Genomic DNA, 27,139 nt, shown 5'->3' with positions numbered 1-27,139 from the left:
GAAATGTGTGTAAGCATGTATAATTGATTGCAGTTCAAGAAAGACTCCCTCCCCCACGAGGTACACAGCATGGTAAGTTGTAATAACACCAATATCATCATCATAGGATTGTGAAGGATTAAGTGAGAGGAAGCATACCAAGTGCTCAGTGCAGACTGGGATTTGAGATGGGAGGGCAAGTGTGAGTGATTTAACAGCCAATGAACAATGCCCACCGTCCATGTCCCCACTGCAGAATTCAGCCTCCACATGATTTCCTGGGGAACGTCTCAGATCTGCTATGCTGAATTTGAATTTTAAGAACATTTAGGAAATGTTCTTAGACACTAAAATATTAGGAAAACAATAGCTATAATTTTTCAGAACTTGCTTTGTTGTTTGTCCTAAGGCTTTTAAGTATCGCTAATGGCATCTTGGTTTTCCTTTGTTATTTGAATGTTAAACTTTCCTGGTTTGTCTCCCTAATGTATGTGCAGTGGAAACAAATTTTTTTAAGTAAGAAATGTTTTTGTAATGAAAAAAGAACTGTATATTAGCCTTTTGTCTGGGTGTGGTGGGGTAGGAGAAAGGATACAGTGTGTATGCCATTGTGTCCAATAAATTAGGGAACTGCCCAGACCTTCATGACTCATCTCCCAAAGCCTCCCTGCTCATTTATTCTATACTCACATAACCAAAGGCTTATTATTCACAAGGGTGTTTGAAAAAAATGAAAAATGTATAAGCTTGAGCTTCTTCCATTATTTGGCTTTCCTGGAGTATATAATTCAGTCTTTACTCAGGCCACTCTTGCCCAATCAAAAATAACGTGTAAGGACCTCCTGGTGGCGCAGTGGTTAATAATCCGCCTGCCAGTGCAGGAGACACAGGTTCAAGCCCTGGTCTGGGAAGATCCCACGTGTCGTGGAGCAACTAAGCCTGTGCGTCACAACTACCAAGCCTGCACTCTAGAGCCTGCGAGCCAGAACTACTGAAGCCCGTGTGCCTAGAGGCCGTGCTCCACAACAAAGAGAAACCACCACAATGAGAAGACCGCGCACCGCAACAAAGAGTAGCCCCCACTCACCGCAACAAGAGAAAGCCTGCACGCAGCGATGAAGACCCAACGCAGCCAAAAAATAATTAATTAATTAATTAATTAATATTAAAGACATGTAAGATAGAGGAGGAAATCATATACAGTTAACTCCTACCTAACAAAAGCAAACAGAAAGACTGGTTAAAATGATTGTGGTATATCCATATGATAAAGCACTATGCAGCTACTGAAAAGAAAAGTAGCTGGTAAGTATTGATGTGGAAGATGTCCAGGATTTATTATTTAAGTAAAAATGCAAGCTGTAGGCAGCAGATCTACTATCCTGTTTATTTATTTTTTATGTGTAGGTATATAATTTTATAGTATAGGAAATCTCTAAAGTATATGAAAGAAAGTGTTTAGTGATCACTTTTGGGAAATGGGACAGGCAGGAGGTGAATGAGACTTAGATTTTTCTTTATATCCAAAGGTTCCATTTGTGTCTTTTGTTGTTGTTGTTTGGCTGTGCCATGCCTAGCTTGCAGGATCTTAGTTCCCTGACCAGGGACTGAACCCAGGCCCCGGCAGTGAAAGCACTGAGTCCTACCCACTAGACCACCAGGGAATTCCCTGTTTGTATGTCTTGTAATGAGCATGCTTTATTTATTTATTTTAATAGCTTATAATTTCAGTGAAGGGGAGGAGGACCAATGTCTTTCCTATATAAGAAAAGTAATCTATTAATAAATAACATTAAAAGATTCCACTCATTTCGGCTAGAAGATGAACAAGGTCTAAGGATCTAACATAAAAGATGGTAACTATATTTGACAACACTCTATTGTATAATTGAAATTTGCTAAGAGATTAGAACTTAAATTTTCTCTGCCTCCAAAAAAGATAAACAGGTGAGGTGATGAATGTATTAATTAACTAGATGGGGGAAATTCTTTCGCAATGTATATGTATATAGTATCACCACAATGTACACTTTAAATATCTTATAATTTTATGTCAGTTTTACCTTAGTGAAGCTGCAATTTTAAAAAACAAAGATTCCATTCATAATGGTAACATAATATTTAAAAACCAGGAAGAAATGAATAGGACAAAAAATACAGTAACACTTTGAACATAAAAACTTGAATAAATGGGCAAAATACTAAAAACTTGATTAAATGGGCAAAATACTATGTCCCAAGATTATGCAATGCAATACCATGAAAATACCAGTTCTCTCAGAACTGATTTTTGTAATCAGCCTTTTATTCTAAACATTTCAAATGTAGAGAAGAGTTGAAAGAATTTTATATCCACCCAGCGAAATTCTACAATTAACATTTTACTCTACTGTATCTGTCTATCCATCCCCTGTATTCATCAATCCATATTGTTTTTAATGTATTTCAAAGTAAGTTGTGTATATCAGTGTACTTCTTCCCAGTTATTTGAGCATACATATCATTTACAACATGTGTTTATGGGTGGAATCTTTTTAGAGATAAAATTTATGTACAGTGAAATGCACAAATCTTAAGTTATCGTTCAGTGAGTTCTGAAAAATTCATACACCCACACAACCCATTTCCTTGTCAAGATATAGAATATTACTGTTGTCCAGGAAGTACCCTCATGTTCCTTTTCAGTAAATCCTCCGTCTCTTTCCCAGGCAACCATTGTTCTGATTTTTCCACCACAGATTAGTTTTGCTTTTTCTAGAACTTCATCTGTATGGAGTCGTATGTTATGTAAGGCTTTTTTCACTCAGCATGATGTTTTTTAGATTCATCCATGTTTTTGTGTATATCAGTAGTTCTTTCCTTTTTATTACTGAGTAATATTCCATTGTAAGAAAAAAACCACTTTCCGTTTATATATTCTGTTAGCGATAGTTACTTGAATTATTTTCAGCTTTTTGTTATGAACATTCTTGTACTAGTCTTTTCTTGGACATATGTTCTTATTTCTCCTGTGTAAATATATAGAAATGGAATTATTGGATCATAAAGTTAGGTGTATATTTAGTTTTAAAAGAAGTTGTCAGACAAACTAATTTTTAAAATAAAAGTATCACAAATAGCTCATCTAAAAATCATCCTGTGACAAGGCAGAACCATTCCTACTATTAGAATTTGTGCACAGGCTTCCTGGCATCATGCAGACTATAGCTGAAAGGGAGGGCTGGTTTACTTCTGACGTTTGATAGTGCATATTTCCCTCAGATTCAAACTATTTACCTGTTCATCTGTGTCAAGACTAGGCCTCCGTCATAGAACCAGCTTTCAAAATCCTCAATTCAGAGAGAGGTATGGGGAAGAGATAAATTTGGGAGAGTATGGGATGTCAATAAATCAGATGTGACAGAGAGGTTGAGGGATTTAACAACAAAGAAGTCGTGTGTGTGTGTGTGTGTGTGTGTGTGTGTGTGTGTGTGTGGGAGAGAGACAGACACACACAGAGAAGGGTGGGGAAGAGAGGAAGAGAAAGGGGGATGGGTGAAGGAGAAAGAAATACCAGTGGGCTTTTCCTCTTGTGAAATTTTTTTAAAATATTTATTTATTTATTTATTTATGGCTGCATTGGGTCTTAGTTGCAGCATGCAGGATCTTTTGTTGAGTCATGCAGGCTCTTTGTTGCGGTGCACAGGCTTCTCTCTAGTTGCAGTGCGCAGGCTCTCTAGTTGTGGCATGCAGGATACAGAGCATGTGGGCTCTGTAGTTGTGGCACATGGGCTCTCTAGTCGTGGTGCACGGGCTTAGTAGTTGCATGGGCTTAGTTACCCCGCGTCATGAGGGATCTTAGTTCCCCAACCAGGGATGGAACCCACGTCCCCTGCATTGGAAGGCGGATTCTTAACCACCAGACCACTAGGGAAGTCCCTCCTCTCATGAATTTTGAGTTTTTTGCAAAAGTTATTATTACTGTTTTTTTGGCTGTGTGGGGTCTTCATTGCTGCACGTGGGCTTTCTCTAGTTGCGGAGAGCGGGGGCTACTCTTTGTTGCAGTGTGTGGGCTTCTCATTTCAGTAGCTTCTCTTGTTGCGGGACACAGGCTCTAGGTGCACGGGCTTCAGTAGTTGTGGCACGTGGGCTCAGTAGTTGTAGCTCGCAGGCTCTAGAGTGCAGGCTCTGTAGTTGTGACACATGGGCTTAGTTGCTCTGCAGCATGTGGGATCTTCCCGGACCACGTGTCCCCTGCACTGGCAGGCGGATTCTTAACCACTGCACCACCAGGGAAATCCCGCAAAAGTTATTTTTAAGATGGTTCAAAATTTTTAAAAAAGGCTTGTGTGCTGAAATAAAATGATCTCCAAAGAGCCTCATTTTGTTTAATAGCTGCATAGTATTCCATTTTATGAATATGCCATAATTTATTTAAACACGTCTCCCTCTCCCACTGATAAACATTTAGGTTATTTTCAGTCTCTTTCTATTGCAGACTATGTTTCATTGAATAACCTGTATATTGGTCACTTTAAAAGTATGGGTATATCTGTAAAATTCTCAAGTAGAATTGTGTCAAAGTGTTTGTGCTTTTGTAATTCTGATAAATATTTACAGATCATATGAGAGTACTTGTTTACACAAACCCTTGCCCCAACGCAGTGTTGTTAAAGTTTTTTTATATTTGCCTACGTGACAGGTGAAAAATGATATCACAGTATGGCTTTAATTTGGCTTTCTTTGATCATGAGTGCGTTTAAGCATTTTTTCTCATTAAGAGAACTATTTAGTTTTCTGTGAATTGTCTGTTTCATCTCTTTTACTCTTTTGCCATCTCTTAATCTGTAGGAGTCCTTTATATATCGAGGAAAATAGACCTTTGTGAATGAGTTGGAAATATTTTTAAAGAGCTCATTCTTTAAAAATATGGAGGTAGCTGTTTTAGTGGAATGGTGGAAGAAGAAGCCAGATTGCCATGGAGACAACTCTTTCTAGAAATTTGGCTGTGAAGTGGAGTAGAGAGAATGCTAGCTGGAGGATTGATATAGATTAAAAGGAGTTCTTTTCTTTGAGAAATTCTTAATTGTGTTTAAATGCGGTTATGAAAGGGCGTTAAACCTAGGAGATGGTGTTAGAGGATCTACAGGACAAGGTTCCTAAGGGACTGAGATTCTTGGGAGGAATTGCAGAGAAGGAAGAAATTTGTAAATAAAGTGACTGGTAGGTAAGGGTATCCCAGTCTAGTGGTTTCTCTTATCTCTGAAGTGAAGGCAAGACCAACAGCCAAGGATGTGAGAGGAGATGGTTGGAGAGGAGAGGAGGTTCTTTGAAATCACTGGAGCATTAGAGAGAGAGCTGAGTAGGGAAATATAGAAAGATTGCAGAAAGTGTTCAGAGTTCCACTGAGGCAGAAACAGTGATCTTAACCTTATGGGTTGTTTGATTTTCTTAAGGAACATTTGGCAGTCCAGGTGTAGGGCTGACAGTTGGATTAGTTCAGGGTTGGGGAATATTTCCCCCATGTAGGTGTAATAGAAGAACAACGTAGCAAAAGAATTTAGGATATTAGCAAGGTAGTGATTGAGCTAACACCAAGTTTTCTTGGTTGAGTAGAGAAGGAAATAAGACAGAACAGAGATATTGGAAAGAAAATTAGAGGTTCAAGGGACTGAAAGCCTGGGTGAGGTCAAAGTGCAGGTATAGTAGACATAATAGAGTGTGAACTGCAAGGGTAAGGGAGTATGGTTGGAGAGTGGGAAAGTAAGATTCAGTATGAGAGCTTTTCCTGGTGCTGACAAAATCTAGAGTGCAGGGCTTCCCTGGTGGTGCAGTGGTTGAGAGTCCACCTGCCGATGCAGGGGACACGGGTTCGTGCCCCGGTCCGGGAGGATCCCACATGCCACGGAGCGGCTAGGCCCGTGAGCCATGGCTGCTGAGCCTGCGCGTCCGGAGCCTGTGCTCTGCAACGGGAGAGGCCACAGCAGTGAGAGGCCCTCGTACTGCAAAAAAAAAAAAAAAAATCTAGAGTGCAGCCATTGTCATGACCAGCCCCAGTGGAGTGGAGGTATAAGGTCATTGGAGGTGAGGAAGTCAGGGAACTCAGAGACTCGTCTGGATGTGAATTGTGGCTGTCATCTGTAAAGATGTTGAAAGAAAATCTTCCAGGAGAATATCAGGACTTTGGAATGGGAAGAAAACTGTGAGCCACAATGCAGTGTCTTCAGTGACAAGTGAGTGCCAGGAAATCATAAGGCAAAAAAGCCCTCAAGAACAGGGCGTATTAGAGCAGACTCCAGGAAGAATGGTTTGCATATGGCATCCTAGAGGACTGAGGAAACCTCAACTGTACTTCCTGACTTTGCAGCTTTGGAATACTTGGAATGAAAGACTTGGAGACTGGAGGAGGGAAAGTTAAGCATAGGTGTGGTTGCAGTTTAGTCAGGGTGTCGGAACTCACAGGAATTTACCTGAGGGTCTTTATATCCTCTGGGAAGAATGAGGCCTTTACGATGGTTTTCCTGGTTGTGGTCCATGGATCTACCTTGTTACTGACATGGCTCTTCTTAAATTCTGACATGCCTCTCACTCCCTAGTTTATGCATACAAATCCTCTCCAACTTGCCATCCAGTATGCATTTGTTCTTTTCCTTGAATTCTTTCACTTCACTTTCCTCTGCAGTTTCCTTCCTTTAGTTTTGCTTCTTATATTCATGCTTTGTAGTGAAATCTATTTTCTTTTTAACTTACTTTTATTGATTATTTTTATTTATAAAAATATCATCCTCCTTATTTGAAAAATCTTGGAAATAAAATACAATATAAAGAAAATAAAAATTAAAAAATGCTATGCTAAAATGTTTATAGATTTTTCCTTCCAGGCTTACTTTCATGCATATACATTCATATACATACATAAATTTAGTTGAGATCAAATGGTATATTCAGAGTTTTTTTAGTATTTATTTACTTATTTTATTATTATGTATTTGGTTGTGCCAGGTCTTAGTTGCAGCTCTCGGGCTCCTTAGTTGCTGCTCTCAGGCTCCTTAGTTGCAGCTCTCAGGCTCCTTAATTGTGGTGTGTGAACTCAGTTGCAGCATGCATGTGAGATCTAGTTCCCTGACCAGGGATCAAACCTAAGCCTCCTGCATTCGGAGCATGGAGTCTTAACCACTGCACCACCAGGGAAGTCCCTATATTCAGTTTTGATCTGATGGGTTTTTTTAAGCTTAAAAATGATGGGCTTGTTCCATTTTCTTAAATTCTTCGAATATTGCATATCGAATAGCAACAATTATTGTCTTGAAAAGCACCGTAACACTACTGACTTTTCCCTATTTTCCCTATTTTTGGGTAGTTGGATTGTTTGTATTTTTCCACTTAATGAATAGCTCCATATCATTTTAATCTGAGTTTCAGATTATTTACATATACTCAAGAATAGAACCTTGGAAATGGGTCAGAAAACAATGTGGGCACCTTTAAGATTCTTGTATAATCTTTCTGGAAAGGAGTTTGTTATTATAGGCTAATTGGTATTACCATCAGTAGTTTGAGTTCTATTTTGAGTACCAAGGAGCACAATTGCTTGGGTCATATGGTAAGAATATGTTTAGTTTTGTAAGAAACCACCAAACTGCCTTCCAAAGTGGCTACACCATTTTGAATTCCCACAATGAATGAGAGTTTATGCTGCTCCGCAGAAGCACCAGGATCTGATGTTGTCAGTGTTTTGGATTTTGGGCATTCTGATCGGTGTGTAGTGGTGTCTCATTGTTTTAATTTGCAATTCCCTAATGACATATGTTGCTGAACATCTTTTCATATGCTTTTTTGCCATTTGTGTATCTTCTTTGGTGAGGTGTCTGTTCAGGTCTATTTTTTAATTGGGTTGATAGTTTTTTTATTGTTGAGTTTTAAGAGTTCTTGATTTTGGATAGCAGTCCTTTACCTGATGTGTGTTTGGCAAATATTTTCTCGCAGTCTGTGGCTTGTCTTCTCATTCTCTTGACATTGTCTTTTGTAGAGCAGAAGTTTTTAATTTTGATGAAGTGCAGCTTATTGATTATTTTTTTATGGCTCTGCCTTCGGTGTTGTATCTTAAAAGTCATTGCTAAACCCAAGGTCATGTAGATTTTCTACTATGTTATCTTCCAGGAGTCTTTTGCATTTACATCTAGGTCTGTGATTCATTTTGAGTTAATTTTTGTGAAGAGTGTAAGGTCTGTGTCTAGATTTTTTTTCTTTCTTTTTTTTTGTATATGTATGCTGAGCTATTCCAGCACCATTTTTTGAAAAGACTGTCTTTATCTTTGCTCCACTGTATTGCCTTTGTTCCTTTGTAAAAGATCCATTGACTATATTTATGTGGGTCTATATCTGGGTTCTCTCTCATGTTCCATTTGTCTATTTGTCTGTTCTTTCACCAATACCACACTGCCTTGATTACTATTTGCTTTTTTATATTACTAATTGCTTTTACAGTAATCCTCCAACTTTGCTTCAGTATTGAGCTACCTATTCTCAGTCTTTTGCGTCTCTATATAAACTTAACCAGTTCTTGATATCCACAAAGGTAGGATTTTGATTGAGATTGCACTGAATCTATAAACCAAGTTGGGAAGAACTGACGTCTTGACAATATTGAGTCCTCCTATCCATGAACATTGTTTATGATTGATTTCTTTTATATTTTGTAGCTTTTATTTTTTTCTATTGTCAGATATTCCATTTTTACCTTTGTGATTTATTCCTTTGTGATTTCTTACAGTGCATTTATGTTTAGAAAATCCTTCCTCACTCTGCACTCACATTTGCATTTATTCCCTCTTAAAATGTGTTTGTAAGCATTTAATTTTTCAGCCCATCTGGATCTTATTTTGATATATGGAATGTGGTGATGGTCTAACCCCCTCCCTGCAAATACATTGTTATTTTTCCTAAAACCATGTCCTATTGGTTTATCAAGAATAGACATGGATACATACATAATAATCAGCCTTCCAATCTGTTTTCTAACCCTTATGGAGGGAATTGTATGCTTTCCCAATTTTGGATAATGATCGGGGGGAAGAGGGGAACTGGTTAGATCTTGTATGGCTGTACCTTGGGAAGGCCACTGGCTGAACCCAATTCCCTGCTAGGCATGGTTATTGGTACCAGAGGCAAACTCCTGGGATGTGCATAAACCACCTGCATTTCTTCACGCTCCCTCAGAGATTGTCATGTGCCCCATGGAGAGGCATGTGCTGATTCCCTTGGAGAGTCACTACCATATTAAATTACCTCTAGGCTGTGAGTCTCATGAAAATGGGACCTCTGAGGGTATTGCTCCCTAGTTGTTTCCCTAGTACCTAGCTTAGTATAGGGCATAGACATCTGAATGGATGAATGAGCCACTACTACCAATGGGAATGTACCATAGCCCTCTGATATGGTTTGAAGTGAAATAAAAGGTTGAGAACAGCTGTATAACGTCTGCTTTGGAGGGCAGTACATTCATGCAGTCAACCTACCTTCTCCATACTTTTCATTCTGAAGACACTAAAGCTGCACATAGCAATTAACTGGGAAGCTTTTAAACGGATTGCTACCTGCCTCTCACCCCCAGAGATGTAATCTGGCACAGGGATTTGTTGTTGTTGTTGTTAAGTTCTTTGAGTGATTCTAAAGTACAGCCAAGGTGGAGAACCACTGCTCTTACTTATAGTTGTGTAAAGATTCAATTAAGTAGCTGGATTCCTGGGGAATTGTGCTTACCAGACTCCCAAAAGATCATTGGTCCTGTGTGTGCACTTTAATAGCTAGGAAGAGTTCGCCCAATATACTCCTTTGGTGAATAGTTTGGACATAGTTACAGTATAATGGGACCTTATCTAAAATGGCTTTCTATTTTCCAGGTCAGCATGGATTCCTGGTTCCTTCTTGTTCTGCTTGGCAGTGGTCTGATACATGTTGGTGCCAACAACACTACCATAGGTAAAGTGCCATTTGATAAGACTGGTATTTGGAATAGAATTTTGGTTTTATGTTTAATGACCCAAATTTGAAGGCCTCGGTGATACTGAAGAAAGAAAAAATATTAAAGTTGTACTTAAAAGTGATAGTAAAATGTCTTTGCACATCTCTGGGTTATAGTGTATGCTATGCTCAGCATTGTTCTATATACCATATACTACTTTAAATAAAGAGATTATGTATTCATTCCTGAAAAGTTAAAAAAAAGAAAAGAAAACGGTTGCTATTTAAGACTCATATATTGATTCTGAGGAACTAAGTAAAGAATCCCGTTTCTCCCTCCATTAGACAGTAATCCTTTGGAAGTGAGGGAAGGATTCAGCATTAAAAGAAGAGTATGTCTTGGCATATACCCAGAGAAAACTGTAATTCAAAAAGATACATGCACCCCTATGTTTATAGCCGCACTGTTCACAATAGCCAAAACATGGAAACAACCTAAATGTCGATCAACAGATAAAGATGTGGCACATATATACAATGGAATACTACTCAGCCATAAAAAAGAAAGGGAAAAAAAGGAACGAAATAATGCCATTTGTAGCTACTTGGATACAACTAGAGATTATCATACTAAGTGAAGTAAGAAAGATCCCATATGATACCACTTTTATGCGGAATCTAAAATATGCCACAAATGGACCTATCTACGAAACAGAAATAGAGTCACAGACATAGAGGACAGACTTGTGGTTCCAAGGGGGAGAGGGGGAGGGAGAGGGATGGACTGGGAGTTTGGGGTTGGTAGATGCAAACTATTACATTTAGAATGGATAAAGAATAGGGTCCTACTATATAGCACAGGGAACTATATCCCATCTCCTGGAACAAACAATAATGGAAAAGCATATTAAAAAAGAATGTATATATATGTGTAACTGAGTCACTTTGCTATACAGCAGAGACTGACAGAACATTGTAAGTCAATTATACTTCAATTTTTTTTAAAGATAATAAAATAAAAGAGGGTGAGTGTGTGTGTGTGTATGTATCTGCTCATTGGTCGTCAAGTGTTTGAGAGTGTAGTAAGGGCTTGCTGCTTTGTGCCTCATACCTGTTGAGCTCTCAAATTCTTTGTGTGATGTTTTCTTGCTTTTTTTGTGTTTGTAGTTTCACCTTCAGTAGGCGTTACAACATCTATTAAAGCATCTACAGCAGAATCACTTAAAGAAGAGACCAAAACTTCAAATCCTACTTCTTCAGTAACTTCTCCTTCCTTGGCACCAACATTCAGCCCAAGCCTAACTCTGGGACCCACCTATGTAACCACTGTCAATTCTTCAGACTCTGACAATGGGACCACAAGAACAGTAAGCACCAATTCTGTAGTCACTGCAGTTTCACCAAATGGAACATGGCTTCCAGATAACCAGTTCACAGATACCAGAACAGAACCTTGGGAGGGGAATGCCAGCACTGCAGCAACCACTCCAGAAACCTTTCCTCCTTCAGGTACTAGAGGTGGTTTCTATTTGTTCTTTCTTTTCCTCTTTGAGTTTGTTCACCCTTTTATTTTTTTTTTTTTTTGTGTTTTCTAGCCATAAAATTTCTTGAAATAAGTAAAATCGCCCAAGCACAAAGTAATGAAACCTAGATATAGGGGATTCTCAGGAATATCTGGTTGACATAGTTAAGAGGAAAGAAGATAGGGGACTTCCCCTGTGGTCCAGTGGTTAAGACTCTGCACTTCCAATGCAGGGGGCCCAGGTTTGATCCCTGGTCAGGGAACTGAGATCCTGCATGCCGTGTGGCCAAAAAAAAAAAAAGGAGGTAAGAAGAGAGATTCTGGAGGTTATCCTGCTCTGCATGGGATCCTGGTTAGACTGGGGAGACTTAATCATGTTTAATGGTAGAGAAGAAGATTGAAAATATAAGAGAAAGAGGAGAGCTAATTGATGATGTGAGAGACTGAAGATGAAAGGATAGTGAAACTGAGTAATAGTATTAGCCTTGAAAAGGAAGGGATCCATGGAGACCATGGGAAGGAGAAGGGTTCTGGGTGTCTGTAACAATTAGATAAGAGTGGAAGGCCTGTGGCCAGGAGTAGAGTTAGGAAGAGGAATTCAGGGAAACAGTTAAGTTACACTGCCAGTTTGTTCAGGGCCTCAGCCCAGCCCAGTTCTCTTCTTGAATCAATCACTGGTTGAAGTGGAAGTAGCTTTGAAGATAGAATCAGAGACCTAAATCTGAGACCAGGTGGGGTAGGGCAAATTTCCGAGGACTGGAGGGGGTCCCTCTAAGGGCTTCTATGAGTAGTAAAGGAAATAATTGTTCCCCGACAGCTATATAATTGTCATTCCTTTTCTAGCAAAAATCACTGTTACTCTTTGGTCTTATCCCCTTGGCTCATATTTTTTCCTTGTTAGAAGGTCAGTGCCCCACATGGAATCACATATGGCTCCTGGGGGGCATATTTACTGAATTGAATCTCATTTGCTGATGACATCTTTTAGCTAGACCTTACAACTCAGACCCTGCACCTGCCAGCTTTAACCCCATATGTTCTACTATAAAGGTTATGCAGCATTTGCAGTTAAGAGCACAGTCTGCTGAGCCACACTACTTGATTTTGAATCCTAACTCTGCCATACACTAGCTGTGTGAGAATAGGCAAGTCTATTTAACCACTTTACCTCAGTTTCTTCATCAGTATATAAGAATGAATGATGATGATAGTACTTACTTCATAAAGGAGCTGTTAGGATTAAACAAGTTAATATGGGTAAAATATTTATAATGGGGCCTACATATGGTAAGCACTAATTTTAAGTGTTAGGCATTGTACTATGAGTTTTATAGAAGTAATTCCTGTGAAGTATCCTATGGATCCTATTAAGTAGGTTCTATTTTATGTTTTATAGGTGAAGGAGTTTTACAGTGTTTTTCAAAGCACAGGTCATGACCGATTCTTGAAATCAGTTTAGTGAGCCACCACAAATTTGTGTGTGTGTGGATGGTCCTCTTCCATTTTTATTCTTTTCATGTTATATATATTATTTTGTAAAACTTTTGTTTCAGTTATACACAAACACATACTGAGTAATGGTGTAAAAATTTATTTCTTTCTGTAAATTATGGCCATTGCTTAGAGAGGAAAAGCAAAATAACTTATACAAGCTGAGGTAGTAAATGGAAAAGGTGAGACTGTCACTGACTGTCTTCACGGCCTATGTTCTTCTGTACTGTCTTTCATTTAACAATTCTGTGAGATGACCAGGAGTAATTATCTCTTTTTAGTAGTTGCTTGACGTAAGACCTTAGAGGTTAAATAATTTGCCTTAGATCTGAAGACTGTCAAGTAGCAAGTAAGACCTATTTCTCACTTCTGTTTTCTCTCCACATTGCTGTTAGGGAACCGAGTTTTCTATAATCTGCTGTAGGTCCAAATTATGCCGTAGCTGAGAAACCAGTTACTATACAGTTAACACATTTCATGTCTCAGAGGAGGCTGAGACTGCCTTTCACTGGTGGCTCTTATTCAAGATCAGTAGAAGGAAAACTTTATGGTACATCAGGCGTTACAGCCTGAAACCCCACATCTGCCGTGTCACCACCATTTTATCAATCCTCCCATAATTGTTACATCATAACTTTTGGTAAAATCAGTATTTGATGTTTTGTATTACTATGACTATATAATACTATTCCATGCTGAGCTGTGATGTGATTATTTTTTCTTTCTTGTACAACTTTTTTCTGGATTTCATAATTACCTTTTTTTTTTTGCTATTAGAAGCCGCTTCTTCCCAAACTTTCCATAGGCTTGTAATACGGTTAGTTTTCCACAAAGTCAGACCTATTAGATAATCTGTTTATTTCTTTTTTACCTAGAGATCATCCTCCTGAGTCCTCCATTGTCATTGTCTTATTGAAGCCTAGGTTTTTTCTGATCACTAGGGCTGCTACTCCAGTGTCAGCCTGGGATTTCCCTTCTCTATCATTCTGGGAATTTCCTTTGCTGCTTCCTGGCTTCCATATTGTCTTCTTTCATGGATTACCCCATCACTTGATAGAACGTATCCTCCAGTAGCTTCCTGAGAAAGGGGTCCATGGGAGGTAAATTGCATGAGGAATACATGTCTAAAAATATCTTTAGGGGTGTGTATAGAATTTGAGGACATATTTTTTTTCCCTGGAATTTTTAAAGCATTGTCCTAACTGACTTCTAGTTCCCAGGCTTGGAGAATTCTACTGCTATCCTGATTCCTAATTGTTTGTGTGTCTTTAAAGATCTTCTCTTCATCATTGGTGCCCTGAAATTTCATAGTAATGGGTCTTGATGTGGGTCTTTTTCTTTCATTAATTATTTTGGGATAGGAGCTTTGGAGCTTTCGTCCTTCAGTTCTGGAAATTTTTCTTGTATTTGTTCAAAAATGTTCTTCCCTCTTCCATTTTCTCTGTTCTGTTTGTCTAAAATCCTTATTATTTGGATGTTGGACATATCCTGAATTAATTCTTTAATCTTAATTTTTCTTTTCTATTGACCTTTGCTTTGAGTTTTTCACTTTTCTAAAATAGCAAGTGTGTGTGTGTGTGTGTGTGTGTATATATATATATACACACACACACATATACATACCTTTTTTCTTCCATTTGTAACACAGATAATAAATGTACTGTGTACATTTCTACACATTACTTTTTTCAGTTAGCCTATCATACTTTTTCTATATTATAGTAAGGGGCTACCTCATTGTATGGCTTTACCTTGATGTATTTATCCAGTCTGCCCTATTAGCCAATGTTAAGCTTGGGTTTTTTTTCAATTAATTAATTTATTTATTTTGGGCTGCATTGGGTCTTCGTTGCTGCGTGCGGGCTTTCTTTAGTTGCTGTGAGCAGGGGCTACTCTTCATTGTGCTGCAAGGGCTTCTCATTGCGGGGGTTTCTCTTGTTGCAGAGCATGGGCTGTAGGCGCACGGGCTTTAGTAGTTGTGGATTGTGGGCTTTAGGGTGCAGGCTTAGTAGTTGTGGCGCATGGGCTTAGTTGCTCCGTGGCATGGGGGGACCTTTCTGGACGAGGGATCGAACCCGTGTCCCCTGCATTGGCAGGTGGATTCTTAACCACTGTGCCACCAGGGAAGTCCCCCCACTGTTTTAATAACTGTAACTTTATAAAATACTTAATGTTTGATAAGATGAGTTATCCCTTGTTAATCTTATTTTTCAGAATTTTGCTAGCATTTCTTGATTGTTTTTCTCCGTAAGTGTTATAATCAACTTGTATAGCTGGAAGAAAGTTTTTATAGATCATGTTAAGTTTATAGATTAACAGGGACAATTGATATTTTTAATTCTTCCTATCCAAGAATGCTGCATATTCCATTTGCTGAAGTCTTTTATTTTGTATTTCTTGGAAGTGTTTTAAAATTTTCACCGCTCGTGTTGCACGTGCTTTGTTCAGCTTATTTCTACATATTTCAAAGGTTTTTCTTTTTGTTTTGTTTTTTGTTAGTATAGGTGGAATATGGTATCTTCTAACTGGTTGCTGTTGGGGCTATGAAACCTATTCTTTTTAATTGAGATACAATTGACATATAATATTGTTTTAGTTTTAGCTGTACAACATAAGGCCATTGATTTTTGTACATACAGTGTATTTTATACTGATCATCTTAATTAATTTCCTTTGTGTTTGACATAATTTTCTTCAATTATCATAAGTTTTCAAATCATCTCATCTTCAAATGTCTCTTTTTATTATTTTTTATTTATTTATTTATTTTTTCTTTTGCGGTACACGGGCCTCTCACTGTTGTGGCCTCGCCCACCGCGGAGCACAGGCTCCGGATGCACAGGCTCAGTGGCCATGGCTCACAGGCCCAGCCGCTCCGCGGCATGTGGGATCTTCCTGGACCGGGGCACGAACCCACGTCCCCTGCATTGGCAGGCGGACTCTCAACCACTGCGCCACCAAGGAAGCCCGAAATATCTCTTTTTAAATTTCCAAATATTTAGATTTCTTTCCTTCTGTTTAAATGAATTGGTGAATACCTCTAGAACAAAGTTAGGAAATAATAGTAAAAGTAGATAGCCTTGTTTTGTACTTGATTCTAAGGAGGATGATCTCAGTCGTTTTTCATTAAACATGGTGTTGACTCTTGTGTTGAGATAAACATATTTATCGTGTTCAGGATTTATTGACTCATTCCTGTTTTAAAGAGTATTTATGTCAAGAAGCGGTGTTAAATTTTGCCAGTTGCCAGCTGAGCATCATTGAGCAAGATCTGTATGGGTTTTTTTCTTTTTTTTATCATATGCTTCAGTGCATCATATTAATTGATTTTCTAATTTTGAACTATTTACATTCCAGCAAAAATAGCTCCACTTGGTCTTGTATTTTTCTTGAATAACTGTTGCAATTTATTTGATATTATTTTATTTCAAAATTTTTCATTGATATTTCTAAGTTATTTCTTTTTTTGTTAAAGATTTAATTTTTTATTTATTTTTGGCTGCGTTGGGTCTTTGTTGCTGCACGTGGGCTTTCTCTAGTTATGGAGAGCAGGGGCTACTCTTCGTTGCGGTGCACGGGCTTCTCCTCGTGGCGGCTTCTCTTGATGCAGAGCACAGGCTCTAGGTGTGCGAGCTTCAGTAGTTGTGGCATGTGGGCTATAGAGCGCAGGCTCAGTAGTTGTGGCGCGCGGGCTTAGATGCTCCACGTCATGCGGGATCTTCCCGAACCAGGGATCGAACCCGTGTCCCCTGCATTGGCAGGTGGATTCTTATCCACTGTACCACCAGGGAAGTCCCTGTAAGTTATTTCTAAATGAGATTGGTATATGTGTTTCCTTTGTATGTATGCTATTTTTGATAAGTTTTGTTTGTCAGTGTTTTGTTTTGCTTCATAGAAAGAATTGAAGTTTACCTAGAAAATTTTGCATTTCATTTAGATTTTCAAAATTATTCAAATAGATTTGAGGAAAAGTCATCCCTTACGGTTAATTTCTTACATAGCTGTGACTATTTCTTATTTTATATATTTAAGTCCTTTTTCCTGTTTAGGTTGACTAACCATTTATCTATTTCATGGTTTGTTGCTTTTTTCTTCTAAAGAACCTGCTATTGTATATTTATTAGTTCTGTCAGTTTTGTTTTTTATTTCATTAATTTCTTCTTTCTTATTTTTTCTGCTTTTCTTAGATTTATTTTGTGCTTTTTCTATCTTCCTGGATTGAATGCTTCATTTGTTTATTTTTTTTCTTAATTAATATGTATTTAATGCTATGAATTTTTTATAAGCACAGCTTTAGGCATATCCTATAAGTGTTCCTGTAGGTAGTTATATTAGTTAGGGAGTGGTCTAAGCTACTCTGACAAAGATATACCGAAATTCATTGACCACTTAAGTCACTTAAGACACAGATGTGTCTTTCTCTCCCCTTTCACATTCCAGAAGTAGACAGGGGGGCTTTACCTCATCAGAGACCAAATTCCTTTTTTCTTGTGCCTCTGGCATCCTGACAGTTGCCCTCATCTGCTTGGTCAAGAGATGGCTCTCATCACTGGGTTCTGGTTCCAGCCCCTGGGAAGGAGCAACAGAGGAAATAGTTACAAACAATTTCTTTTCCAAGGGGTGTGACCCAGAAGTTACTCTCATTGGTTTTGTTCACATCCCATTGACTGGAATTCTTCATATGATTACACCTAGAGTCTCAGAAATGTAGTCTCTAAATGGACAGGTTTGTGCTCAGCTAAAAGTGGGGGATATTCTGTACTAAAGGCAAGAAGAGGAAGAGACTGATACTGGGGGAGTGTCAGTAGATTCTGCCCCAAGTGTGATGTGTTATTTGTTTAGGCATTTTGCAGTTCGGTTTTGATTTTAATTTTCAAGTGTTTTCTTACTTTGTTAATTTCTAGTTTTATTGCATCATGATAAAAGAATATTGTCTGTACTATTTCTACTACGAGGAATTTATAGGGGCTTGTGGATATTTCATAAGCCTTTGAAAAGGTTTTCTCTGTTAGTATACAGAGTTTGGTCTATGCCATTTAGATTTTATTATCTATTATCATTTAAGGTCTTTTATATTTTTAACTAAATTTTGCCCTGTTGCATTTTAATGGCTTAAAAAGACATAAAGACCTCAAGTACTATTGTGTTTATATTTCTCTTGGCATTCTTGTATTTTTTATGAATGTTGACGCTGCATTGTTTTTGTACTCAGGGAGAAGGACAAACCATCGATAAAAGTTTAGTGAATCTGGGCAGTCTTATTTCCCAGTTGTTGGAGGGTGCCTCATTGTAGCTCCAGCATATACAAAGGGAGAAGTATCCATATTTCTAGAGCTTATTTTGTTTTACATTAGATTGAATAATAATGTTTGTTTTTAATCTGAGTGAATGTTTCTATTTTTTTTACTTATTACACAGGTAATTCTGACTCCAAGGACAGAAGAGGTGAGCCATTCACCTTATGTTTCTTGTCCTTTTTACAGTGTACAATATTTGTTGCGTTTCCTCTGCTCAGTCTGTGGTAACCTTGTGCATCTCTGACTGTTACTTGTTTATTTTTCCTTAAGTTGTTTCCATATTAACCTCATGGAGAAGAGTAACAAATAAGTATTCATTACGTTTTTAAATGTAGATGTTGTTTTTTCCCCTAGTCTATAAAATGTTGACCTCTTTTCACTTTATATGGATTTTATGGATTTTCAGCCCTCTGGTGTAACGTCCCTATGACTGGAGATATTATGTCAGTGGTCTAATCAGGACTGCAGAACCCCTGTTCACCAGAGAATAGAATACATGGGTACTCTTGTAGAAGTGGCATATTTCTCTTAGGACAACAGTAAGGCTACCATCAAAGAGCGTAAGATAGATTATCCAATGGTCTAAGAAATGATCATTGCATTTGAATTTGGAAAATGTTAATCTGTGAGGCAATTTTTCTCATCTTGATTTCCTATTTTGTCAAATCAGGCTTGTGTTTTGTTTTGTTTTTTTCTGATTCCATTATTTAACCATGCACAATTTTTCCTGCATAAGTAATGGAACACTTGAAGGCTTATGAAGTCCCATTAAGTAGGGAGCATTTGAATCAGAAAAGTACATACTCTGTACAGCAACTATAATTTAAGAAAGGAAAGAAAAGTAGATACTCTAACCCGAAGTGTTGCCCATCTGCCACTGTGTTTGGTGAGGAACAGTGAGGTGTTATCACACTGTGTACAGATTTCCCTTGATTTTCCAGCTCTCGCTTTCTTAAACTCAGGAACTGGATTTGATTAATGTAGTGCCCTTGCTATTCACTCTCACTTACCAGATTCTCACTATCAAATGTAGAACCTAATAGATTTATGTTGCAATAGATACTTATATTTGCTCCCTAAAACGGCTCTTTTAACCAATCTTATAATAAAATCAGAAGTCAAAGTGGTAGGCTTCAAAATTAAACATAAGATCTCTGATTCCTTCCTCTACTTAGTGTGTATTTTCTTACTCTTCAGCCTTTTTCTTGCCCCAGATATTATCCCTATTTTACCTAGCTGACTAATATAGATGTGAGTAGTTTCAGTATTATGATTAAAAAGAAATAAATTACCTTAATTATCTAGATTATTGCTAATTGTGACATACTAATATAATAAATCTTTTTAAGTTTAAAAAATAATTTTGTATAATTGCCTTTGACCAAACAGGAAAATGAAGAGGCATACATAGTCTCAGCCCCATATGTTCTGATGATTTTACCAGAGCACATCCTTAGAAGTATTGCTATAAATTTGGATATCACATTCTAATTTAAAGGCAAGTGCTTTTTGAGAAATGAGGCTATCGTTTTGAAACATATGCATTATAATGGGTTTGCTAAGCAAGTGATGCCTTATGCAGATGATTAAGAGTTATAAATTTTTATGCGTTGGCCTTTGATATGCTTTTTTTTTTTTGCGGTACACGGGCCTCTCTCTGTTGTGGCCTCTCCCGTTGCGGAGCACAGGCTCTGGACGCGCAGGCTCAGCGGCCACGGCTCACGGGCCCAGCCGCTCTGCGGCATGTGGGATCTTCCTGGACCGGGGCACGAACCCGTGTCCCCTGCATCGGCAGGCGGACTCTCAACCACTGCGCCACCAAGGAAGGCCCTTTGATATGCTTTTGAACAGCAATAGCTGGTGTTTTAATTGCCAGCACATACAAGCATAAAAAAGAGAGGACGGGAGGCAAGCAACTTTGCTTCTTTTCTTTCAAAGTTGAAGAAACTAGTTATTTTCTCATGTGTATTATTTTTTAAATGTATTCCAAATTATTTTGGTAGAGCCAGCCTTTTCCCAATTTTGAAAAATATAAATCATATAAGATTTACCATTTTAACCGCACAGTTCAGTGGCATTAAGTACATTTACATTGTTGTGCAATCATCACCACCGTCTCCAGAATTTTTTATTTTATTTTTTTAATATCATCCCAGACTAAAACTCTGTAACCCATTAAACAATAACTCCTCATTTCTCCTTCCCCCAGCCCCTGGTAACCACTAATCTACTTTCTGTCTCTGTAAATTTGTCTGTTCTGTGTACCTCATTTAAGTGGAGTCATACAGTATTTGTTCTTTTGTAACCAGATTTTCTTTTAAAACATTTTCACTGGTGTTTAATTTGGATGATTTGTGTACTATATAGTAATGTATTAAATCCAGTTCTGGCATTATCTACCAAGTACCTCTTCACCATGAAGTCAGTGGTCATGAGTATACTTTCCAGTTGTTATTTAGTCTTTGCTAGTTTTAAATCTCGGTTTCATTAGTTTTGTTCTAGGGGAAACAGACTCTGAGATAAAGATTCTCATGCAGCCCCTGTGAGACAGTGATGGCAGTAGTATTGGGTAGAGGGAGGAAATGAGATACCATGGGGTCAGAGCAAAGGCAGCAAAAGCATTAGTATATGTGGTTAAAACATGGGCTCTGGGGCTTCCCTGGTGGTGCAGTGGTTGAGGGTCCGCCTGCCGATGCAGGGGACACGGGTTCGTGCCCCGGTCTGGGAGGATCCCGCGTGCCGCGGAGCGGCTGGGCCCATGGGCCGTGGCCACTGAGCCTGTGCGTCAGGAGCCTGTGCTCCGCAACAGGAGAGGCCACAGCGGTGAGAGGCCCGCGTACCACAAAAAAAACAAACAAAAAAAAAACAAAAACATGGGCTCTGGAGCTAGACCGCCTGAGTTTGTGTGTTGACTCTCTACCACTTAACCAGCAGGGTGGGGTAGGTACTTAACTCCTGTGCCTCCTTTTGCCATTGGCAAAATAGGATGGGAACAGAATTTCCTTCATAGGGTTGTTGTGAGGAATGAACTAACGTTGAACTAGTGCTTGGCCTACTGCTGGGTCAGCATATAGCAGTTGCTCAGCAACTCTTACCACCACCACCACTCTGTTACTATTACTGTTAATTAGATGGGAGCCTAAGGGGATCAGGAATCTCAGCCAGCCAGTCAGAATTTGTGGAAACAAGGGTGCGCTCCAAGGCAGGGTCACACTGCAGTTTACTACCACAACTGTAGACATTAGCTTTTCCTCTGCCCTGTACCTTTTAAACAAAGTTCTGCATAAACCTGTCTCATCTTACTTTTTATTTTAATAGTTTTTTAACTTAGGGTTTTCACATGAAGACTTTATAACTGATATTTGTTAAATAGCAAGAATACAGGATAAAACTAGTCTAACCATACTTTACGTTGTTTTAGATGTAATCATTTCTATAACTGGGTTTTTTCAAAAAATCTGGACTAGTACCCTGTTAGTATTTGTGAAGGAGTCCTTGAGCTACAGAGTTCTAGAACCAGGCAGGGTAAACATTCTGTTGCACCCCAGAGGCTCCTTAAAGTTTCTCAGCTCTCAAATCAGATCACCTGCTCCCCCTGGGTTTCTCTTTCAGTACTTTGCTAGAGTTGAACTCTAGAAGGGAGTTGGCATTCTTGTTAGAGAGGTATTTTGGGGGCTTCCTTTGTGGAACAGTGGTTAAGAATCCTCCTGCCAATGCAGGGGACACAGGTTCAAGCCCTGGTCCAGGAAGATCCCACATGCCGCGTAGCAACTAAGCCCGTGCACCACATCTAGTGAGCCTGCGCTCTAGAACCCGCAAGCCACGACTACTGAGCCCGCGTGCTGCAACTACTGAAGCCCGCGTGCCTAGAGCCCGTGCTTTTCAACAAGAGAAGCCACCGCAATGAGAAGCCCATGTACCACAACGAAGAGTAGCCCCGGCTCATCGCAACTAGAGAAAGCCTGTGTGCAGCAGCGAAGACCCAACACAGCCAAAACATAAAAATAAATAATTTTTTTTTAAAAAATAGGTATTTTGGGATTATCACAGCAAGTGACATTATTAAGTGAACTTCATTTATGATGGCTTTCCCTAAGCACCTTTAATAATATATTCATTCAGCACCTATGAGGTGCTGAGGATTCTAGAAAGAAAAAAAAAAGTTCCCTGTCTGATGGAAGAAACGTGTGAACACCAAGAATCAGAGCCCACTCAACTACATGCTATTGGATATATACCATACAAAGTGCTATGTGGGGAGCTTAAAAGGCTCACTATACCTGGGGAGTGGGAAGGAGGCATGAAGGTGAGTTTTGGGCAGTTTAATATAGTAACTGAGGGGGTTTCCCTGGTGGTGCAGTGGTTGAGAGTCCGCCTGCCGATGCAGGGGACACGGGTTCGTGCCCCAGTCCAGGAAGATCCCACATGCCGTGGAGTGGCTAGGCCCGTGAGCCATGGCCGCTGAGCCTGCGTGTCTGGAGCCTGTGCTCCGCAATGGGAGAGGCCACAACAGTGAGAGGCCCGCGTACCGCAAAAAAAAAAAATATATATATATATATATATATATATATATATATATGGAAAATGAGGATGCACGAGACAGGGTAAAAGCAAGGACGCATGAAAGAGCCAGTCATGTGTTTGAGGAGCTGTGCATGGTTGACGTGCATGAAGTGGGAAGTGGTCAGAGGTAGCCTCAGCAGCAGTGCATTGAGCTCAGGGTGTCTCCTGGTGATGTTAAGGAAGGAAGTGACATGGTCAGATATTTGTTTTAGAAAGATAACTCCAGAGGCCCTAGGGAAGATGGATGGGCAATAGAAATTGAGGTTTCCAAATGGTAATTTGGCCCAAGACAAGAGTGATTGGGTTCATCCCAGATGTTTGGGCACTTGAGGCAACTTTTGATGACTTCTGCTGTTTTTAGAGCACTTAACAACCTATAAGAAGCACTTAAAACAACTTTGCCTTTGAGTGTTGATAAATATTTCTACCAAAAAGTGTGAAGACGACAAAAAAAAATGGGCCTTAGGAAGTGAGGCTAGAGGAGTATGGCTTTTATTTCACTGATTTTTTTTTTTTTTTGGCTGCACTGGGTCTTCATTGCTATGCGCGGGCTTTCTCTAGTTGCAACAAGCAGCTGTTGCGGTGTGCGGACTTCTCATTGCGGTGGCTTCTCTTGTTGCAGAGCATGGGCTCTAGGTGCACGGGCTTCAGTAGTTGCAGCACACGGGCTCAGTAGTTGCGGCACGCAGGCCCTAGAGCATGCGGGCTTCAGTAGTTGTGGAGCATGGGCTCAGTAGTTGCGGTGTGTGGGCTCTAGGGCACGTGAGCTTTAGTAGTTGTGGTGCATGGGCTTAGTTGCTCCGTGGCATGTGGGATCTTCCTGGACCAGGGATGGAACCCGTGTCCCCTGCATTGGCAGGCGGATTCTTTTTTTTTTTTTTTTTTTTTTTTTTTGCAGTACGCGGGCCTCTCACTGTTGTGGCCTCTCCCATTGTGGAGCACAGGCTCCGGGCGCGCAGGCTCAGCGGCCATGGCTCACAGGCCTAGCCCGGACCGGGGCATGAACCCATGTCCCCTGCATCGGCAGGCGGACTCTCAACCACTGCACCACCAGGGAAGCCCCAGCAGGCGGATTCTTAACCACTGTGCCACCAGGGAAATCCCTTCACTGAGTATTTTTGCGGTTGACCAAGGTGTGTCTTAAGTCCTTGAGTGATTCATCTGTCTACATGTGAGCCCTTAAAATAACATGACCCTTTGTTTTCTTGGAAAGGGGATATAAGCAAATAGACAACTCTTGTCCCAGAACACCATTTTAGTATTTTTAAAATGCTGTCCTCTGGTCTGAGTCTAGGGAGTGAACTTCTGGTAGAATGGGTGGTTGGGGAGTGGGGCGTAGGGGTGGGAGTGGCAGGGAATGGACCACTGTTCCTGCCTTGCCTGCACCATGCAAGGCCACATCTCCAGAGGGCCCAGATCAGGACAAGGCTAAGCACAATGATATGATGAGTCCGTCCGGTTTGGGAGGAGCCCTAGGAAGGTGGCTGGATTCTGAGCCTGTCTCCAAGTCTGAGATTTGACACAGGGAGCTGTAAATTCTCTCCTACTTTATTAATAGATCTGAGTCTTCTTCCCTCACACAGGCCTGGGAACATCTTTACTATCTGTATTGTCTTTAACTGTATTAAGAACATGGGTGTAATTCAGATGTCAAGAGGTAAAATCTGACTTTTATGATAGAGGACTCTTCTGGCCTGAAAGCTTGGGAGAGTTAAAATGTTTTTCCAACCAACCAACCAACCAACCAACCAACTCATAGAGAAAGAGATGAGATTTATGGTCACCAGAGGCAGGGGGTAGCAGTAGGGGGAATTGGATAAAGGCAGTCAGAAGATACAAACCTCCAGTTATAAGATAAATAAGTACTAGGGATGTAATGAACAACATGATAAACATAATTAACACTGCTGTATGTTAAATACGAAAAGTTGTTAAGAGTAAATCGTAAGAGTTATCACAAGAGAAAAAATTTTTCTGTTTAATTTTGTATCTGTATCAGATCACGGATGTTCACTAAACTTATTTTGATAATCATTTCATGATGTATGTAAGTCAGATCATCATACTATATACCTTAAACTTTCTGTTTCTGTGATTTTCACTGCTCTGGGTACCTCATATAAATGGAATCATACAGTGTTTGTCTTTTTGTGACTGGCTTATTCACTTAGTATAATGTCTTCAAGGTTCATCCTTATATTGTAGCATATGTTTCCTTCCTTTTTAAGACTAAAAATATTTCATTGTACACGTATACCACATTTTGCTTATCCATTCATCTGTCAAAGGACATTTGGTTGCTTCTGCATTTTAGCTATTGTGACTAAACCCATGTTTAGTTATGAAAATGTATATTCTTTTGGGCATATACCCAGAAGTGGAATTGCTGGATCATATGATAATTCTATTTTTAATTTTTTGTGGAACCGTCATACTGTTTTCCACAGCAGCTACACCATTTTACATTTCCACCAACAGTGCACAGGGTTCCAATTTCTCCACATCCTGGCCAACACCTGTTATTTTCTGGGACTTTTTTTTTCCTGATAGGTATGAGTTTGCTCCTCATTTTATAGTGGCTTTTTTTTTAAATCGATGCAGGGTCCTCTTGCATAAATTGCTGTATATTTTTAAAGATTTATTCTGTTTCTTATACTGCCTCTGCTGTCGTTGGTATTTGTGAAGTCTCCTGTAGGGCTCTGGTTGAGCTTTGCTCTGGAGCACTGAGTTGATTGGAATGTACTCACAGTAGGTGTCCCTTCAGGAAGACAAACAGGAACATATCCTAAACTAGGGGTTCAGTCATTGTTTAGGAAGTTGGACACAGTTATCCTCTAGGCGGAACTGCCTTTCTTTTCCCCTCCTTCATGTCTTGTGGCCTAGAATTACCTCAGGTACCACTCTTGTTCTTCCTCTGTCTTTAGGGCCCACCCAGGAAACCCTCTGTGGACCTAGTGTGGCAGCCATGAGCATCCTCTCTGGATGCCAGTTTTAACCAAAGCAAAACAAGCATTTATGAGACTATCAGGAATACTTAAACAGTAACTGAATATTAGAATATTAGATTATATCAAGGAATTAGTGTTGCTTTTTTTGGGGGGGGCAGCTGTTGGGTCTTTGTTGCTGCACAGGGGCTTTCTCTAGTTGCCGGTAGCAGGGGCTACAGTGTTGCTTTTTAAATAGGGTAAAGGTATTGTGATTATGTTAAGAATCCTTATCTCTTAGTGCCACATGCTGAAGTAAATACAGTTAAAATGATACGTCTCAGATTTGCCTTAATGTAATCCAGTGGTTCTCAGCTCAGGGTGATTTCCCCCCCAAGAAGACATTTGGCAACGTCTGAAGGTGATTTTGGTCATCACAATTAAGGGTTTGCTACTGGCATCTAGTAGCTAGAGACCAGAGATGATGTTAAACATCCTACAGTGCACACGAGAGCCCCCCACAGCAGAGAATTATCTATCCCAAAATGTTATTAGTGTGTGGCTGAGAAACCCAACCCTGGTATAGATGAAAAAACTGGCATCTGGTAATATTGTCAAAGTGAATTGGTCAGTGCATAGGGATTTACTGTAGTGTTCTTTTACTCCTGTGTAAGTTTGAAAGTTTTCCATAATAACGAGTTAAAAAATGTATATGCAGCTTATATATTTTTATATATATTTTTTAGTAAAGAAGCCATCAGCACACCCCCACTCTGTACAGAGTGCTGTTTTTCAAACTGAGCCCAGATGAGACACCACAGCTTGTTGCTCATCCTGTGGGTGTACGGACTGCGTTGGCAAGCCTTTGGTTAAATACCCTACTACCCCAAGACCTACTTTCATCCCCAGTCCTGGTTTGACACTGAACTTGAGGTGTTTCTAGGCTCAGATTGATGGAACTAGTACTTACCTTTTAACTTGGAGGCTCTTCAGCTGTGATTGATCTCTTCAGCAGTCCAATCCCATCTGCTTTGTTGTCCAGAAATCCCTCAAAGTTTCTGGTCTGCTGATGCCACTCTTTGCTGCCTTCCAGATGTGCTTTTTTTTTTTTTAAGATTTTTTTCTTTTTTAAAAAATTTATTTATTTTTGGCTACATTGGGTCTCCATTGCTGCATGAGGGCTTTCTCTAGTTGCAGCAAGCAGAGGCTACTCTTCATTGTGGTGCAGTGGCTTCTCTTGTTGTGGAGCATGGGCTCTAGGTGCACGGGCTTCAATAGCTGTGGCACATGGGCTCAGTAGTTGTGGCTCGTGGGCTCTAGAGTGCAGACTCACTAGTTGTGGCGCACAGGCTTAGTTGCTCCACGACATGTGGGATCTTCCCAGACCAGGGCTCGAACCTGTGTCCCCTGCATTGGCAGGC

At 39.7% G+C, this 27,139-nt stretch overlaps 1 protein-coding gene across 6 annotated transcripts in view; it reads left to right on the top strand.

Annotated features, from left to right (window-relative positions):
• Positions 1 to 27,139, top strand: part of PTPRA (protein tyrosine phosphatase receptor type A) — a 184,744-nt gene that overhangs the window by 103,645 nt on the left and 53,960 nt on the right. For 3 of the 6 annotated variants that reach the window (XM_089896635.1, XM_022592851.3, XM_089896634.1), the window contains 3 exons: positions 9,861 to 9,939; positions 11,089 to 11,430; positions 18,353 to 18,379. In XM_089896635.1, coding sequence (XP_089752761.1) covers positions 9,867 to 9,939; positions 11,089 to 11,430; positions 18,353 to 18,379 — 442 coding nt within the window. In that variant the 5' untranslated portion in view covers positions 9,861 to 9,866. Of the gene's footprint in view, positions 1 to 9,860; positions 9,940 to 11,088; positions 11,431 to 18,352; positions 18,380 to 27,139 lie in introns of those variants that run through there. The other 3 variants (XM_022592852.3, XM_022592849.3, XM_022592850.3) reach the window with 3 other exon arrangements.

Source organism: Delphinapterus leucas, chromosome 15 (assembly GCF_059928025.1).
Source record: "Delphinapterus leucas isolate spDelLeu-1000000601 "Yukka" chromosome 15, BTC_Dleu_Yukka2, whole genome shotgun sequence".
Lineage (NCBI taxonomy): Eukaryota > Metazoa > Chordata > Mammalia > Artiodactyla > Monodontidae > Delphinapterus > Delphinapterus leucas.
This window is presented reverse-complemented; position numbering and strand designations above follow the sequence as displayed.